Here is a 15,530-nt window from a genome sequence, read left to right as displayed (position 1 = left end):
CAAAAACTTAAAGTTGCAATAAATCTTAAAATTTAAGTCACAGTCAAATAAAACCTAAGACTGACATGTTCAATGTCAAATAGTTTCATACACCAAATATAGTTAACCTATTGCTTACAGACTAAAACACAAAAAAACTTCATCTCATTTTCAGTGCACTCGACTCCAATATTATTTTCTAGGATTGTCAGTTTTCCTATTGAAAGTCGGTGGTTTTCTCGGGGAAGTCTGGCTTCATCCACCTGTAAAAACTGACTGCCAAGAAATAGCCCCAAAATGGAGCTAAGGCCAAACAAAAATAGAATGTGTGGTTCCAGTTACATCTGAAAAAAAGTTAGGGTAGGTAGGTATGGATTTTTTATATTTTGTTTTTTTTTTTAACATTGAGTCTATGGGAGCAACATTCTGACTTTAACAGTGCTTAATGAAAAATGACAATAAAATCTTTAGGGTAGGTTAATTTCAAGACGAAAAAAGTAGGGAAGGTAGGGTCACTGGAACCACACATATATTTTTATTTGGCCTTAAAAGTAGCATTAAAACACAATCAATCAATCAATCAATTGATCTGTAGAGTTCCTTTGATAGGGACTTTAAATATCTCCTTGAAAAACCAATCATTAATGGATTAGTATGGCTGTGCAGAAAAAATGAATCCAATTTATGTAAATATATTTACTTGCTGCATATTCATGCTCTGAAAGTTGGAGTAGGCCACAAAACACAAGTATATAGATCATTCATATATTTATTTCACATTCGCAGAGTTTCAATAAAAAAAAAACAATAACAATTCATTCCTAAATGATAAATGGCATACTTAACTAAAAAAAGGTATAATTGCAAATAATATTACTGACATTATAATATGGAAGGAATAACAGTTCACTTTGAAAACTACAAGTACATATAATAAGCAGAAACAATCTCTGGTGAAGAATTCTTTCTTAAAGTTCATTATACTATCTTTTTAAACATATTTCTAATAATAAGGGAGACAAACCATAGTAAAATAAATTTAATTCAATTTGCATTTGTCTTTTAAATTATAAAAATAGCTATCAACATTACATCTCTGTACTTACATTTTTCAAGGACAAAAAAAGCAATAAAATAAGTAGTTTATTTTGTTGATTAAAAAGAAACAATGACAATACTAATGCTCATCTAAAATGGTGTTTGATGCCCAATTGTAAAGTTCTAATTCTTTGTCAATTCATCCCTTTCTGCGTTTTAAATTTGAAAATTAAACTGTTTTGAGTGGATAAATATTGTATCACACTTGATGCAGTGGTAGAATCTATATATTAATCATCTTATTACAATATCCTAACTGTCAAATTAGTAAAATCTTTTGCACAGCAAAGTAAAATTAATGAAAACAGTGTTAACTGCACAGAAAAATAGCTTAAAAAAAACAGTGAATTAGATATGAAAACTTTAAGATGTTACTTGTACTTCCAGGCAAAACATATAAGTAAATCTGTCCTAAAAATGGTGCCTAAATTAACAATTTTTCTGATAATCAATATCAACAAAAAGAGGACACAATCTAAAATACAAAACCCTCCCCACCCCCCTAAAAAACAACAGTTCTTCAAATGACTGCTTTCCAATAGTTATTTTGTAGAACCGACAAGAGTTGAAACCTCTATCCAGATGAGAACAAAATGACAATGATAACTTTAGGCTGAGGTAAAAGTAGTGTTGATAAGTAAGCTGTCATTAAAAATATCCAAGGGTTGCAACCCCTGTAATATGTGTGTCAACTTAATTGAAATGTACAGTAATTTTTTGTCATTGACCTTTTTAATAAAGCACACCAAAATTCTGACAAAAACCTGTAGTCAAAGTGAAAATACATAACCAGTGCAAAATGTCCACAATATTTTTTTCTTAATTCAAATTCAATTAAATCAAAAGCTACAGGAAATGTAAATAAATATAAAAAGTTGACATACAGAAAAGAAGTCAGAGATATGTCTCACCACATGTTTGTTATTTTGATAGTAAAAAGCAAATGCTGAAATCTAAATGGAACATGTAAACTATGCAAAACCTCTAAGTCCATGGACAATGGCTGAAGAGCAGTGTCTGTCAAAATTACATACTATAATTGGTTCCCAGTAAAAGGCTGAGTGACTTGATTTAAAAACTTAAACATGTAAACTGCAAAAGTTGTTAAGTCAATAGACCATGACTGAAGATATTGATTAGTGTTAAGGCCACTTTCAACACTATTATGATATTTCACAGCAGTCAGTTTTTATTGGTGGAGGAAGTATTATGATATTTCACAGCAGTCAGTTTTTATTGGTGGAGTGCTCAGAGAGAACCACTGACCTTCCCTATGAAAACTGGCAAATCTAGTCAGTTAGAACATTACTGAGGAGACTTTGACAAATAACCTTCATGGAATGGCATCTGCCAATGCTTATACAACTGCATATAAACTATCATAATCATAAGTAGTTGTCCTCAGATTGACCCATCACAAACTTAAATAATTTGTTGACCAAGCCAAAGCTAGCAACAGCACATTAAAGTATTACTATAGCAGATAAGACAAAAAATAAATAGGAATACACAGAAATTTAAATGGTCCAATTCAGAAAAAAATGTTGCATTATGGGAACATATTTAAACTGTTTTGGACAATCTGATTGGTCTAAAAAACATTTACAGGCATACTGACACTACACAATGTAATTAATGAGGACGGAAAGTTAATTTCTGAATTGAATCATAATCTGAAGAAATAATGCTTAGTGGATATGTAAATGCCAGAATTAATAAAATTGAACTAGAAAAAAACAACAAAAAAGCTTTACAAGACATCTTGGTGAACTTGAACTGTTCCTGTTCTAAGAATGTCTAACCTTATGAAAAATAAGATCCATGAACTTAAGAATAAATAAAAGGCAAAAACTGCTGTGTCATTAATAATTTTGAAAAAAAATTATTTTTGTTCTAATCTAAAAACTGATTAATAAAAACTTTGTTCAATGTTCATTTTAAAATGCTTCTAAGCGACTTCTGACTGTCTTATTTGAACAACTTTATTATTTGGAAAAAAAAACAAACATGCATTTTCTCCTTGTAGTGAAACTGGAATGTTTAATAGGTGAACTAGATTGTTTACTTATTTCCTGAGTAAATAACCTTGAAATGGATTTCAATTGAAGCTGCTTCCATGAAAATATCATCAAATTGTGTCAAAGTTCTGAAAATTTGGTACACAATGTGTACATTTTTTACTGTTAATCTTAGGCAGCCAACAATGATGAAATATTAATGCACCATTTTAAAGATCGACCCTAATGGTGGTAGTTAGTAATATTTTTAACAAAGATTTTCTTAGATTTTATTAAAGGATAAAAGGAAACAGGACAGGTGTGCATCCACATTTACAAAATAAATACTGTAAATACTGAAATTATTGCAATGTTTTTATTATTGCGAAAAATGCAACAGGGTTATAATCGCAATAATTTAAACTTGCATTTTGAAATTTTCTACATAAATTATACAGGATTTTTTTGCAATATCGCAAAAAATTAAAATTGCATTTTAGTCTAAAATGACAAAATCGCAATAATAAAAGCAAGCAATAATTTCTGAATTTACATCTTATGCAAAAAATTGACATTATTTAAATTTCAAAGACACTTGTACCAGTTCCAGGACATATCCGTAGAAATTTCATTTTCATAGTAAAAATATTATTCTCTCAATATTTCATAATAGTAAGATGCTCCTAAATAAGGCAGTTAAAATCATCATAGTACAATATAATAATTCTCTATCATTTAAATATATCAATATATATATAATCTAATTACAAATTAAAATAAATTAAAATATAATATATATATATATTTGAAATTGTATATAATAACGTATTAACCATTTTTTTTTAAATACAATACAAGTACTTGATTTTAAGAGTAAACATTAGTTAGTATTAACCATTTGTTGTTATATCAGGAGAAAACAAGCAGGAAAAATACTAATCGAACTAGAGAAAATAAAATCTTTTATATATAAGCTATGAAAATTGGGAGAAAAAAAATGTCTTCATCAACTAAAACAGTAATCTTTCAAGCTATTGCTTAACAGAAAATAGTAGATATAGTATTATAACTTGATTTATAAAACTCCAGATATAATTTCAAATTCTGTAATGCAGTCATGATTTTTTACACAAAAATACATTAAAGAGAAAACAATAGACAAGTGTGAGGTATTTTTTTGTTAGTTTAAAAAATGACCAAATAAATGTACAAATCTATATTAAACATTCAGAAAAGGAATTACTGTGGATTCAGTTATTTTCGTGGGTACCAATTTTCTTGGATTGAGGACAACTTACATATTCGTGGATATTTAATTTCGTGGTTTTGCCTAAGAATGCATACAAGCCAATAGAAATTTGTCATTCGTTAACCATTTAATTTTCGTGGTTCACCTGTACCAACAAACTCCACGAAATTGATATTCAGCGAATAATAATGAGTCCACAGTGTATAATTCAAGTGTAATGCAGTTGATTACTTTTGCACACTGATTGATATTTTTTGTACGTTAACTTCCTTAAAAGGTTATAAAATAGCACTTTATTATATACATTTATTTACAAATCTGTTTTATTTACATGTAATCCAGTATTCACATATATTTACAATAATTTTGTGTTTTAAAAGATGTATATGTGTAAATATACAATAATGAATAATAATTTCTTTTGTAATAATCTTAAAAATAAACTATATCATAATAAGTAATTTATCTCATATTTTATAAAACATTTTGATACAAATAATACAGACTTGATTATTATAACAATACAATACATGAATAGTTGAGACCTACGATCTTTACAAAACAATAAATGAACATGGAGAAAATATTATTGGACAAAAATATCAATCAAGCAAAAGTAACCAACTTTTACAAGCAACCGACTGTTTCAAAATTCAAAAATAAAAACAAGTGCAGCATAAACCTTGAGACGCAGCATAAACCTTACATAGTTGGTTGACTTGCATGCATTTTATGCACTTGAAGAATAAAAAGAAGAATTCACCTTTAAAGGCAGTAACATCCACAAGTATTAAAACATTTATGATTAAAAAAAAATAATAATAACACCGGGTACTTTTAATATAAACTTCTTATTGTCTTTGTTAAATAAATTCTCTATAAAAGACAATAAAATTTGTACAAAAAGTTTTAAAATATTGACTCCTATAAAATGGAACAAGACTGTTCAAAACAGTTTTAAGTTAAAAATGTGATATTAGGCAGTTTATGTAGATACCTCACATGTGTATAATATTCACATTTATACCTAGAACATATTCTATGCTGGTCTTAAATTATAGAATATTAGTTAGATCATGTACAATGTCTTAGGAAAGAGGAAATCTATTGTTTATCTTTAAACACCCGAATAATCTTATTTCTCCTGTATATTTTGAAATTTAATTTATAAATTTAGATAATTATCTTTAAGTTTCTGACGGTGATTGACAAGTTTATCATTTCTTCATTTTGTCAATATATCATCTTCATAAATCACAATAAGTAGAGAAAAAAAAATATTGTTCATCTTCAATAATAAAATTTATTTTTCAACAACCAAAATATATCAAACTTTTGGCAGCTTTAGTTTATTATTTATAAAAACAACAGTCCACCTAAGACCTTAAGAAGTCAAGACATTTATATTTTCTTCAGAATGTAAGGCTCCTTATACCTCATAATGATTACAATCACATGACAACTGAAAAATAAGTCAGCAGACCTTTTTTGATGGTTATGAGCATGCCCAGTTACTACTTCCTGGAGTTGCACACAATTTTTTTCCAAAAAATATGTCCATTAAAAACCTAATGGGGAAAAAAAGTACAGAAGCACTTGCAATTGGAAATATTGATCGTATAAAATGAACTTTAATCAAAAATAAATATCTAAGAGGAGATTGCTAAATTCTAAATAAATGCCTAAGGGGAGATTACTGAACTTTAAATAAATGCCTAAGGGGAGATAACTAATTTAATAACGTCTATTCCAACCATGTTTTTTTATCTCAGAATGACAAGCATGATGAGTGATAGGAATTCTAAGGACACTTCAAAACAATTCACAATGAACTATGAAAATGATTAACTCAAGGATAAACAATAGTAGTACAGTTTTTATTATTCATAACATTATGACTATTGTTAAAAAAAACCACTTTACACTTTAATATAAAATACTCATATTCTTTGGTATGCTTTAAGTTGTGACCATATTTACACTGCTAAGGCTATAACAGACTAACATAATTATTAAAATGTATCTCTTATATTGCATCAATAAAGCCATAGTTTACACTGCCAAATAGGCAAGGTATTGGAAAGATTATGATAAAAATATTTAAGTAAAAATTTCAATTTTGTATAATGCATGACATTGAACGATTCCGATTTTGTCTTCTTTCATTTATGACAATTGGAAGAAATGTCATCATAAAAAATTACATGTCCAACATTCAATATACATTTCCATTATTATACCTAAAACAATAGCTCTAAATTCATGACATTTCTTAGACACATGACCTCAATTGAACAGATATGGGTTTTTTAAACTAAAAAAACCTGACGGTATGTTTGTTTTGTACGTTTAAGATAAAAATATAAATCAAATACATTTTTCAATAAAAATCCTTAATTTTTGAAACTGATAAAAAAAAAAAAATTGTAAAAAACCCTCCCTTATTTTTAGAAAAACTAAATAAAAATCTAATAGTGATTATAATATATTTCAATTAGAGTCCAAACACATAAAAATATTCAACTTTAAAATGTATCTGTTTCATAAATTATAGCAATTAAAATCAGAGCATGATTTTTTAAAAAGATATCTAATAAAAATATTTTACATTGAATATAAATTTTTAAGTGCTTATAAAGTCAGTAAAAGTGAAAATTAAAATTAAAGTAATACCAGAAATGACAATCAATGCTCTTAAAATACTTGAAAATAACTTAATGTAATACTGTTTTTGAATTATGGATTTACCCATTATACATATTCAAAAATTTGAGCTGGTGATATATTTGATACAGTCATACCAACTTTGTTATTCAAATAACTAGTAGGGCATTTGTGTGTGTTCCCAATAAATTGTGACCTTTGACCTTTCAGTTAACGTTGTAAACAACCAAAATACTGAATATTTGACCATTTTGCACTTAAGGTACTGGAACAATGGGATTTTATTGTTATCAATAGTTTCTGCTCTAACTTGACCCCTCTCATGAAACCATGTTAATCCTAAACCAAAATTTCCAAAAGAATATCATTAAGTACTGGGTCCCTTTAATTAAAAGGTGGTTGAATATTATGTATAACTTCAATGTAGTTAATAACCCAATCATTTAAACACGATAATTTCCATTTATTAGAAAATTTAGTAAAGTTTTATCTAAATTAACCTCCATCTTTAGGTTTCTGCATTACCTATAGGGTAATTGAAAAAGATCCAGATGTTTTATATTTAGAAAAACTCATGACTTTGGAAAACATCAGACAATTTAAAATAACATTTTCATTAAAAAAGTTTTGAAGGATTTAAAAAAGTTTTGAAGGATTTTAAATTGTTTTAGGATTTTTCGTCACTGAGAAATCACATTTGTGCAGAAACAATATTAGTAACTTTTCCTTCTTCAAAAATTGTTATTGATTTTCTGCCATTCCGATTATTGTTCAGATGAGGTCACTCCTGATTTCTTGAGATCAATGCAGGGCGATATTCCCCATAATGTTTGTGCATGACAATCTTTCAAAAAGCATCCATGTTATAAATAAACATTAACAAATATTTACATCTGAGTGCAGCTTTTCACAGTTCAGAAAAGTTAACAATAGTAACACTACATTTAGCACATGGAATGATGTAACAGGATAGCCACTGTCAATTCACTGATCAGAATCTCAAGGATTCTGGGTAATTCTAAAGGATGCTGGGTAATTTCATTGTAAGTACCCGAAACTGAAAATAATGTCACACCATTGGTTGAAATTCAATTGTTTAGGATGATTTTAACCAATCTCCATGTTTTGGTATACTCTTTTGAAAATATTACCCAGAATGCATTAAACTCTGAAACGATGAATTGCTGTAGCAGCACTTCTTAGCAAGCACTTGTATGTCTTTTTGATTGACTGACTGAACACAACCCTGTAGCATTCTGGACTTGATAAAGGCACTGTACGGTTAGTTGTGAACAGCACAAGTGTACTACCTCTTCGGTTGTTTGTCTCTGTGATTTAATATGGCACGCCATAACCGATATATAATACCACTTCTGAAGATAAAGAGATAGAACACATTATAAATTAAGAAAAACACATAAGTGACATTAATCATACATCAGATCATCATCCGAATGGTTTTTACAGTACGTTTTTATGTTATGTCTTGTCACCACTGTTTCAGGCTATATAAAGGGGGAGAGAAGAAAGCTCATCCTAACCCTTACCACAAACATGTTTTACCCCACTACACAATACATTCTAAATGTGCATGTCCCAGGTGCCTGCTTTTACATGTTATTCTTTTGTAGTTTTGTCAAAAATCAAATCATTGTTTTTTGTTTTTATATCAAATTTTGTCATATAAAGATTTTTTTTTATCGGAATACTTTAAATTAAGATATTATTGCATGCAGTTATAACTGCGATTTTGGAGAATGGACAAAAATGTGAGATAAATAAATGTGATTTTTGGAAAAATGTGCATACATATAATTGTATCTGATAACAGGATGCAACTTATTATTGTGAGAGTTTTCTATTCGAATTGATGTTTGCATAGGTTGCACTTTGTAAATACAGCTGTTTCACAAGCCAAGTCTCTGCATAGAGTCACATTTCCCCCATTTATTTAACCTCACAATAATTTCTGAATCAACAGTATACTGTATGGGTTTTGTTCATAGTTGAAGGCTGTATGGTGACCTATAGTTGCGTTTATTTACATCAATTGGTCTCTTGGGAGTAGTTGTCTCCAATCTCATTAAAGTCCGATGTTCTGATACGCTACCCTCCACTTAGTGAGATTGAGTTGTCTCACTAGCAATCATACCATATCTTCTAAGTTTTATATCATACGAACAAAGGAAACTAAGCATGAAATTTAAACTTAAAACATGACCTAAAGATACCAGTTTGAAAAGTTTGAGTAGTCCTTCATATATGATATAGACAATTCACCATTTCAGAATCTAATGCATTCTGGGTAATATTTGTAAAAGCGTACACCAAAACATGATTGATTTAAAACGTGATAAACAATAGACATTCAACCAATGATGTAACGCTATTTTCATTTTGATGTACGAACAATGAGATTACCCATAGTCCTCTAGATTCTGAAAAGGCCAATTGAAATGAAACTTATATAATACAATTTATATTACCTTAGTTGTAATTTACTTAAGTCTTCCAATCTGACTAATTCAAGGAGATCTTCTAATAAATACTGTTCTCTGGAAATCTTAAAATGGAGATAAAATCCGTAAGAAAATAATTATAAATAAATGAACATAAATGCGGTCCCTTTCAATTTAGACAAAAATCATCTGAAAAGTGACATTAAGGTGGTATGGGTGTCTTTTGCCATCTTGAAATGTAAAAAACAGAGAATCTAAGGTGCAGATTTTCCATCAAGTTAGCAAAATTTGATGCAGGAATGCAGATAACTAATATGAATTGGCATTGAAAAGAATAAACTTATGTGATTATAACTTATACATATTTATATTTTTACTAGTGTTGATTATTTTTGCTTGATTTTTAAATGTTTTTAAAATGACATTTTAAGGGGAGGTAACTCTGATTTGTGCAGTTTCTGAAGGAATCTACATGAAATTTTGCTATTTTTTATTTTAGTTGAAAAATCGCACAGTGACCCTATCTTTTCTTTTGATATTCTGAAAGCATTTTAAAAGCTATCTTCTTGTATTTTATTTTACAATTCTATCATTTAGTTTAGCTTCTAATCAGATAGTGATGTTTTTTCCTGTATAATCCATACAAAAAATGTCATTTTGTCATGGCCTGTAGCTTGAAAAAATGCGCCGTGACCTATCATTTTATTATATTTTTGAACATATATTAATAAATACTACGTTTTGGCAAAATATGAACAAATTCTATCATTTTTAATTTAGACACCCATACCACCTCAAAGGGCATAATTCATTGATATTTCATAGTTAAGCTTGAATTTGAACATTTTTAATGAACAAATCAGTCAAAATCTTTTACAATAACCAATTGAATCAAATAAATGGCTGAAATTAGCCCTTACCGGACCTTATCCTTTGTAAGTTTTATCAATTGACTTCCTAATCACCTTATAAAACTGGTACATTTGTAATATGGCTATACTTTTGGGCTCTTCAATTTTGGAATATGGTCACATCTGACCACTAAGGATCATGGGTAATATGTTAGTCATACATCTAAATAATTTAATATTTTACCACATCAATTGTTTCCTGATCAAATTGTTTTTCTTTTAACCAGGCAGCTAGTTCTTCATCAGGTGGCTCATGGATATCTGGTACTATAAAATGAAACAAGATATCTGGTACTAGAAAATGAAACAAGATATCTGGAACATTAAAATGAAACAAGATATCTGGTACTATAAAATGAAACAAGATATCTGGTACTATAAAATGAAACAAGATATCTGGAACGTTAAAATGAAACAAGATATCTGGTACGTTAAAATGAAACAAGATATCTGGTATGTTAAATTAAAACAAGATATCTGGTACTATAAAGGAAACAAGATATCTTGTACTTTCAAATGAAACAAGATATCTGGTACTATGAAATGAAACAAGATATCTGGTACTATAAAATGAAAACAAGATATCTGGTACTATGAAATGAAACAAGATATCTGGTACATCAAAATGAAAACAAGATATCTGGTACGTTAAAATGAAAACCAGATTTCTGGTACTATAAAATGAAAACAAGATATCTGGTACTATAAAATGACAACAAGACATTTGGTACTTAAAACGAAACAAGATATCTGGTACTATAAAATGAAACAAGATATCTGGTACTATAAAATGAAACAAGATATATGGTACTATAAAATGAAACAAAATTAATGTTATCACAAACATGCTTTACATTTTTCAAAATGATTTTTTTCTCAATTCAAAAAAGGCTACAAGTTCCTAAATCTATGTACACAGGTTTTAATGGTGTGGCTTGGTTGTACACAACACTAAAATTTATTTTTAATAAAGTAGCAACACTTTTATCAGGATTTGATCTTTTAGCTGTTGTGAAACACAATAAGGATTTAAAGTTATAATATTTATTAAAATCGGACAAGAAATTACCTTTTTGACCACCAATTTTTTTTTAATTTAAAACACTTTTGACAAATACAGTAGTTATAGTTTTTCTCAATGTGATAATCACTTTTGACCTCTAACAGTACAAAATATAATTACCTCTATTTTTGATAGGAGACCCAGGTGAGACAGCAGACGTAGCTATAAAGGACTGTAATAATTCCATCTGGACCTTTTTATCATCTAAAGACCTCCTTAATAAATTTCCATATGACTGATTTATTTGGACTAACTGCTGTAACAGCCTAAAACAGATATTATTATTTCTATAAAATACCATTGAGTATGTGCATTATTCCATTGTAATTCTTGAAACAATGGTAAAATGAGGTATCATTACTTTTCAATACTGTGGATTCATTATTATTCGTTAGATACCAATTTTCGTGGGTTTCGTTGGTACAGGTGAATTACGAATTTTAAAGTTCAACGTAATACAAATTCATAATAAGCTTTGTTTGCAGAGGTTGTAAAACCACGAAATAAAATATCCACGAAAATGGAAGTTTTCCTCAATCCACGGAAATTGATACCCACGAAAATAAATGAATCCCCAGTAGTTGTTTTTTTACTATTCACTGAGAAGCTTAAAACATGCATGTTTTTAACATAAATTCGTAAACAGAACTATTCCTTAAAATATGTTGTATTTTATTGCATTGTATTGTATTCAATTGTATCATTATTTTTTTTGTAGTGCTTGACCCTTATGGGTGTAATTTTACAACAAAGATTATATCAAAAATAGCAACTATATAAAGCTATGTATGGTGTAGGCAGACATGTTTTCAAATCCTTACTTAAATCTCAAATTTAAGGATTTTTTCCAATGAATAATTAGAATTTAATAACTGAACCAGTCTTCAACCAAAAATGTTTTTTTTTTCTCAAAGGGTTTAAGACAGATCGCAAGAAGTTGGGGTTGAAGGATTTCACATCCAACAATTTGCTAAGTACCAACAAAATTTGTGTATTTCGTAATAACAGTGTGGACCAGAAGTTTTTCATCAGGGACCACTAGATATAAAAAGATTTTGAGAACTCTGGTTCAATATTTAATAAAATTGAGAATGGAAATGGGGAATGTGTCAAAGAGACAACAACCCGACCAAATAAAAAACAACAGCAGAGGGTCACCAACAGGTCTTCAATGTAGTGAGAAATTCCCGCACCCGGAGGCGTCCTTCAGCTGGCCTCTAAACAAATATATACTAGTCCAGTGATAATGAACGCCATACTAATTTCCAAATTGTACACAAGAAACTAAAATTAAAATAATACAAGACTAACAAAGGCCAGAGGCTCCTGACTTGGGACAGGGCAAAAATGCGGCCGGGTTTAACATGTTTGTGAGATCTCAACCCTCCAATGTTTTTTTTGTACCTCATATTGTCCTCCTCTAAATTATCAATCTGAGTATGTAATTCAGCAGACGCAGAGTTTCTGTAAGCATGCTGTATAGATTTAATGGAATTAGTTGAGGGAACACCTGATTCTTGTTCATCTTCTTTCATCCCAGCCAAATTGGCACCAAGCTCTGAAAATATAAGAATGCTATATTGTACATACCAGTATGTAATTTTAATTGTTTTGATCTCAATTGAAGCAAAACTTCATATCAATTCAATTTTCCCTTACAGCCAATATACTTCAGTGTGATCTTCATACTGGATGATAAGACATGCCACTGGAAAAGGTAACTTTTCCCGGCTTGAGAATATGTGAATAGGTGGGGGAAACTTTCAGAAATATATAATACGGTCAGAAAATATCCAATTATTTGTATATGAAATGCAGAAAGTCTCTCCATAAGTAAACATTACATACAGAATTTTAGCCCTAAATATTCCACTTTTACAACACACAACTCGAATCCCAACCAATATATGAAAAGGTATATTTTTCCAAAGCAATATATGAAAAGGTATACATTTTTAAGATCTAAATTATATAAAAAGGGTGGGGTAACAGAATCCCAGCAACACCCCTATCAATTAAGTATTGAAGTCGCTCCAAGGTCAAAACAATCCTCAGATTGATTTTTACCTACCTGGTGATAGGATCATTATAGCTTCTTGTACAGCGGCCCTGAGTAGATTATCAATAGCAAACATCCAATGAGGCTGTATTGAGTGTGTCTTTAGGTTCATACTGACCTACAAATAAATAAACAATTGACAGATATCAGTCTTCATGATTCACCACAAGCTCAAGGCCCAGGTTAGTATAAGTATTGTCTGATCAGTAAAATTTACTGAAAATAGGCCTAGCAAGCCATATGAATTTAAATATTTTATGAGCCTAATTCTCAATCCAGTAAGTAAAAACATTAACACTTTTTAGCCAGTTAATACATTATAAAACCTACATAAATAATTTCTCCATATTTAATACATTGTAGAAGTTTTAGATATTTATTTCCCATAATGCACTTACAGCTTCCTGAAATACATACAAGGCCAGCTGCAGCTCTGTCATTGCTGTAGGATCATATTCAAAACCTGTCCGTAATCTAGCTGTTGGATAAAAGAAAGAGTAAAGGATAAGCCAAAAAACACAAAGCATATATGGAATTTAAAGTGAAACTGGTTTGCACCAAATATTATATAAACAGGGCACCAGTCTTAACTAAATAATTGTATCGAAAACATTCCATGTATTTATCCTTTGTGGACTTAAACCTGTCTGCTCTAACAAAGTCTATATGTATTTCAACTACTTAGTGTTATCAATGGGATCAAAAATATGCTGTAAATAAAAAAAAATCTACATTTATTTATAACAACAAATATAAAGAGTTGACAGCAATGTTATTGACCATACACCATATTCAGATTGTTTGATATTAACAATATTTTCTTTCAATATCCTAGGTTTTAAATTTTTTTATGAAGCCATGATTCTCCATGAATGAACTGTACAAAGATATACTAATTTAATAACAAATTTACCTATAGTGTCTTTAATTGAATTTGTGCTGTTATCCTGTATATAATTCCTTAGACTGCTGGCTAACTGTTTCAAATGCTCCTGTAAATCAGACAAACACATGTACATGAGCAATGCATTCAATTAAATAAAAAAATAAGGAATTACATATTGATACTTAATCCATGTATCTTATAAATAAAACCGAAACAATTTTTTTTTCAGAAGGGAGTAAATGAAATCTTAAAATTCATTACGATGTGATTCTTTTCAATCTTAAAAACATGCCATATACAGGATGACCTAAAGTTCTCAGTTCACTGTATACTTAAAAATATTTCACAATGTGAGTGAGGTTTGGTGTCCTATTGTGGAATATTTTTGTTGTTGTTTTTTTCAAACAGTTTTGATTTACACAATATATACAATACTAGATTTAATGAAAACATTTATTTTTAACATTTGACTTATGTCAGTACATGTATATTTATAATATGCAATCTTAAAAACATGCCATATACAGGTTGACCTAAAGTTCTCAGTTCACTGTATACTTAAAAATATTTCACAATGTGAGTAGGGTATGGTGTCCTATTGTGGAATATTCTTGTTGTTGTTTTTTTCAAATAGTTTTGATTTACACAATATATGCAATACAAAAGGAGTAGATCCGGTAAGGGCCGATTTCGGCCTCAATTTTCAAGTTCATCTAACGAAAGATTTCATACACTTTTTAAACACTTAAGTGTCTATTACAATTGATTCAATTAGTTTATGTGAAAGATTTTAACTGATTAAGTCATTTAAAACGCTCCTATTCATGCTTAAATATGAAAAATCTATCAAATATGCCAAAAATCGTCACTTTTCAGATGCTTTTTGTCAAAAATGAAAGTGGCCGCATCCGTGTTCATCCTCAACCTTTATATATATTATATATTATCATCAAATACAACTTACATTTCAATATTATGAATGAACACGAATGCGGCCACCTTCATTTAAGACGGAAACCGTCTAAAATTTAACTAAAATGCTAAAATTGTGAAGATTTCAGTAATTTAGCATGCCTAAAGGATACTAGTACCCGATATATGTGCATTGTATTGTCAAAAACAGCCCATATTTATGTAGCAGAAGTATTCTACTTTTCAATAAATA

The 15,530-nt window shown here is 29.3% G+C and overlaps 1 protein-coding gene across 10 annotated transcripts in view; it reads right to left on the bottom strand.

Annotated features, from left to right (window-relative positions):
* Positions 1 to 732: 732 nt before the first annotated feature.
* Positions 733 to 15,530, bottom strand: part of LOC143047412 (mitogen-activated protein kinase kinase kinase 15-like) — a 95,651-nt gene continuing 80,853 nt past the window's right edge. For all 10 annotated transcript variants that reach the window (XM_076220443.1, XM_076220442.1, XM_076220444.1 and 7 more), the window contains 8 exons: positions 14,393 to 14,471; positions 13,878 to 13,957; positions 13,492 to 13,597; positions 12,825 to 12,978; positions 11,541 to 11,686; positions 10,542 to 10,624; positions 9,474 to 9,550; positions 733 to 8,360 (listed from right to left, as the gene is read on the bottom strand). In XM_076220443.1, coding sequence (XP_076076558.1) covers positions 8,294 to 8,360; positions 9,474 to 9,550; positions 10,542 to 10,624; positions 11,541 to 11,686; positions 12,825 to 12,978; positions 13,492 to 13,597; positions 13,878 to 13,957; positions 14,393 to 14,471 — 792 coding nt within the window. In that variant the 3' untranslated portion in view covers positions 733 to 8,293. The remainder of the gene's footprint in view (positions 8,361 to 9,473; positions 9,551 to 10,541; positions 10,625 to 11,540; positions 11,687 to 12,824; positions 12,979 to 13,491; positions 13,598 to 13,877; positions 13,958 to 14,392; positions 14,472 to 15,530) is intronic.

This window comes from Mytilus galloprovincialis, chromosome 10, assembly GCF_965363235.1.
Source record: "Mytilus galloprovincialis chromosome 10, xbMytGall1.hap1.1, whole genome shotgun sequence".
In the NCBI taxonomy this organism is placed as follows: domain Eukaryota; kingdom Metazoa; phylum Mollusca; class Bivalvia; order Mytilida; family Mytilidae; genus Mytilus; species Mytilus galloprovincialis.
This window is presented reverse-complemented; position numbering and strand designations above follow the sequence as displayed.